At 39.6% G+C, this 4,384-nt stretch overlaps 1 protein-coding gene and 1 pseudogene across 1 annotated transcript; one reads left to right on the forward strand and one right to left on the reverse strand.

Moving 5' to 3' along the window:
- On the forward strand, window positions 1,097-2,229 carry LOC104702847 (lysine-rich arabinogalactan protein 17-like). The gene is made up of 2 exons (XM_010418767.2): window positions 1,097-1,710; window positions 2,015-2,229. Exons 1-2 carry the CDS (start codon window positions 1,183-1,185, stop codon window positions 2,093-2,095), a joined length of 609 nt encoding a protein of 202 aa, XP_010417069.1. The 5' UTR covers window positions 1,097-1,182; the 3' UTR covers window positions 2,096-2,229.
- LOC104702846 overlaps window positions 2,255-4,384 on the reverse strand; it is a 4,892-nt pseudogene continuing 2,762 nt past the window's right edge.

Here is a 4,384-nt window from a genome sequence, read left to right on the forward strand (position 1 = left end):
TTTTTTTTTTTTTTTTTGTAGGGGAATCCAAGAAAATATTTATTGAAGCTAACGAATTAAAAAAAAAATACATATTTTAAAATAGTTCATTTTGTGCGATAATGTGAAAAACTATAGAAGAACTTAAATTGCCACCAAGAACCAAAAGATTATGGGTTAATATTTCATGAAAGTGTAAAGGATAACTGTCTCAAAACATTTCTCACTTGTATTACATCTCTTGCTCACATAACATTTCTATTTATATCACTTTGCAAAGAAACCCAAACACACATGGGCTTACAATAACACATTAGACTTGCTTTAGGCAGATGCTTAGCTTGTATCTTGAGTGGACTTATTTAGCTGCCGATATTCTTCTATTAGTCGCTATGGTGAAGGTGAAGTACTCGCAAAAAAACCCTAATAGTCGCTATTATTAAGAAATATTTACAGATATTGTCTGCAAACCCTTTATTAAAATATATATATATATATATGTGTGCCTAAATTGTAATATAATTATCTGCGTCTTTATATATAACAAACGGATTAAATGGAAAATATATAACAAACAAAGCTATGTTCCAGACTTCCAGTAAGCTTATATTGCATCAATAATAAGTGCCTGCCTATGTACAACCCATGAGTTGTTTCGTCAGGACCACAAGAAAAGAAAAATAATGGCATTGTCGACACGCCGCTCTCGATGGTAGTTTTGCATATGTACAATTGTACATTGTCTTTACAAATGGGATCGCCACTTCAAGATGAAACTGTACAAAATTGGATTTTATACTAAATACTATACGATAATGGAAACAAAGTAAAGCTCAAAAATAAGAATATCACTGAAAAGAAAATGCTGTTTAATCAGTGGCTGCTATTGGAACATCACCGGAATATGCCAATCCTCCCAGCTGTACATCCTTTGTAGCCTTGGTTGTTAAAAAACAAAATTGAGAAACAACAAAAAAAATATTGGGCCCATTGCAAGACTTGGGCCTAACTCCAAATTTTGTATACTGCTCCAACGGCTACTAATCACCGTAGGGTCTCTTAAAAATAAAATCAACGGTCAAGATCTCTCAAGTTATCTCCTATATTTAAAAACACACACAGGTGAAGTTATCTTCAGTCTACTTCACTCAGAGTCACTCTTTCTCTATAGTTCCTTATTTCTCTCAACAAATTTTACAAACTATGGATCCCAAAATGCTCTTAACAGTTACAATGATCTGCATTGTTTTCATCGGCGTAGTCGGTGGCCAATCTCCGGCCACCGCACCGATCCATTCTCCTTCTACATCTCCTCCTCATCATAAGCCTAAATCCACATCTCCCGCCATTTCTCCACCTGCTCCAACCCCCGAATCCACTCCCACGGCGGATGCCCCAGTACCGGTAGAACCTCCCGTCGAGGCACCTAAATCCGCGGCTAATGTGCCCGTTACGTCTGCTCCTTCTCCTACACCTGAGGCTTCTTCTTCTCCTCAGATCTCTCCTCCGGCTCCTTCACCGGAGGCTGATACTCCTTCGGCTCCGGTGGATGCGCCGTCAGCCGACGACGTCCCGGCTCCAGCTCCGAGCAAACATAAGAAGAAGACGAAGAAGCATATGACCGCTCCGGCTCCTGGACCAGCTTCGGAGATTCTAAGCCCTCCTGCACCATCCGGGGAAGCTCCTGGTCCTGGACCAAGCGATGCTTTCTCTCCCGCCGCGGACGATCAGGTAATCTAATCAATGGAACGTTTAGGGTATTATTATACCATATTTAACATGCATGTTAGTTAGTAAACTTAGTAATAAACCATAATTTGCGTTTAATAGATTAGTCTCCTAACAGTTAATTGAAAAGGAAACAATATATTTTGTTGCATTATTATTTTCTTAATTTTCATGTAACTTTTTTTTTGTCATTAAATGAAAGTACTCAATAATTTTATAGTATGAAATATAAAGAGGTACACATTTTGCTGTTTTTATTAGGTTTGATTTTTCTAAAAAGTTTGAGATCGAACTGTAATTAATGCAGAGCGGAGCAGAAAGAACAAGTGTAATGCAAAATCTGATGGTGGCAGTAGTCGCATGGCCTCTACTTGCTCTAGTCTTCTAATAAGTTTTTTGTCTTGACCATACCATTTGTCTCCCTCATTACAGCTCAAATTTTGTATTCAGCATTTGATCTACTATTTGTTTTTTTTTGTATACAAAATAATAATAATTTTAATACTTGCTATCTTATCTTCTGCAAATTTGCTAATTAGCCCATCAATGGTAAAATATTCTCACTCATTCACATCCATAGTAGCTACATTGTTTTCTTGAAAGACATGTAAAATCAGAAAGAAAAAAAAACTTAGGAAAAAAAACTATTCCAAATCAAAGATTATTCTGAGAATCAATCGAAAATTAAAGAATACAGAGAACCAACAAAAAAAAAAAAAAAATCTTGGGTATGAAATTATTTGCAGAAGAAACCTCTTTTGTACAAAATCACTACTTAGGTAAGAAGACAAAACATAGAATAGGCACTGAGGGACCAGAATCTGTGCATCATCAACATCATCATCATCATTATCAACAACAACTTCATCATCATCCATCAGCCACGCCCGGCGTTTCCATGCCGTTGGTTTCTGAAGTAACTCAGCAATGCCTGTGCCTGACAAGTTACAAGATTCTCCAAATAAAGAACTTTTCAAAACAATCCAAAAGTCATGAATATAGAGTAGCTGCTTAAAGAAAATGTGCATCAAGAGGAACATGAAATTATTATGAAGTTTATACCTTTTCTCTAGCTCTAGGAGTACCAGACTGTGAGAGAGCAACAAGTGGGGGAACGGCTCCTTCTTGGAGAACCATGTTGCAGAACCGGCCACTATTGGTTGATAACTGAAGAAGAGCTGCTGCTGCGTTTTCTTTCCCTCTAGCTGAACCCAACTCAACGACTTCAACAAGAAGAGGGATCCCACCTTCTTGACCAATTGCATTTCTTCCTTCCGGGATTGTAGCTAGATTTGCCAAAACAGCAACAGCCTTATCCACCATCCCAGCAGCTGGGTCCATAAGATCTATAAGATATCTTACAGCACCAGATTGCACAATCGTCGCCTTGTTTTCTTGATGTATCGATAGATTAAACAATGCAGTAGCAGCGTCTTTCTTACCCCGAGGGGTACCATTACCGAGAAGATCCACAAGAGGCCCTATTGCACCCGACTGACCGATCTTAATCTTGTTTTCTTCTATCACAGAGAGGCTGAAGAGGGTTGCTGCTGAATTCTCCTTAGCTTCAGAACTACCATTTTGAAGCACGTGAATGAGCGGCTCGATCGCACCAGCATCAGCAATTGCACTTTTGTTGTTGTCATTAATAGACAAGTTGAGAAGGGCGGTAACAGCGTTNTGCAAGTAACCTTAGTTCTGCGGTTGCTTGTCTCTGAATATCTAATGAAGTGCTTTTTAACTCTTCCACCAATTTCTTAACTTGTGTTTCGACTTCCAGAAGTTCACGTCTTGTCTCATTCGAAGGTGCTGAAACTATCCTTGAACCAAGCCTCTCTGATGGACGTCGCCAAAACTGACCACGGTTACGTCTGTCCATAAATTTTGGGGAAAAATCTGAGAAATCTCGCCGAGGAGCTGCTGAAGTGGTTGCCCCAAGAGGCCCTGATCTAATTTCTCCTGAAGCATCACTGCTGTAAGGTGTAGCATGAGCTGATTCTTCTGAATTCTCATTTGCATCTGCTCTTGGAAAGTCCTCATTGGAAACAGTGCTAGCAGCAGAAGGGGACCTATTATGGTGGTTCTCAGATGTTTGTCCATTTTCCACTGAGCCTCGTGTAGTTGAAGATACAGATGACCTACCAGGTGCATCTGTCTTCAATTCTCGAGAATCGTTTGATCTATCTTCAAAATCATTTAGTGATCCCCTCCTGGCGTCCAAACCATACCCATTTCCAGATACACCCGGTGAAGAAACGCCCAAGGCAGAAGCAGGACGTGAAGGAGAAGAAGCACTTTCTCTTTCAATTGCTCGGCTTGAGAATGAGGGCTTCCCGATTTCGCTTGAAGAAGCATCCCAATCATGTGACTTGTTGCTAACTTTATGAGCATAAACATCAGCATTCGTGCTAGGAATGGAGTCTGTACATGATAAAAGAGGAGAAAGCTCGTTTAAACTCGTTGATTTATTGGGATCAGGCAACTTGACATCGTTTGTCTCACACCAGTTAGCAATTAAGGCCTTCACGGTGTAATTGGGTATTAGAGTCGTATGAGTCAGAGTCTGCCGAGTCTTGGGACACACTTTTAAACCTAAATCAATCCATCTCTTGATGAAGGCCTTTTCATATGTCTGTCCTGATGACACAATCACTGGATCAGTCATTACTTCAAGTGA

This window comes from Camelina sativa, chromosome 7 (assembly GCF_000633955.1).
Source record: "Camelina sativa cultivar DH55 chromosome 7, Cs, whole genome shotgun sequence".
Taxonomy (NCBI): domain Eukaryota; kingdom Viridiplantae; phylum Streptophyta; class Magnoliopsida; order Brassicales; family Brassicaceae; genus Camelina; species Camelina sativa.

Bases quoted from the DNA above. Each gene is read 5' to 3' on its own strand.
- LOC104702847 (XM_010418767.2), top strand. From the start codon at position 1,183: ATGGATCCCAAAATGCTCTTAACAGTTACAATGATCTGCATTGTTTTC. The intron at 1,711-2,014 runs GTAATCTAATCA...TAATTAATGCAG, and splicing joins CTCCCGCCGCGGACGATCAG to AGCGGAGCAGAAAGAACAAG.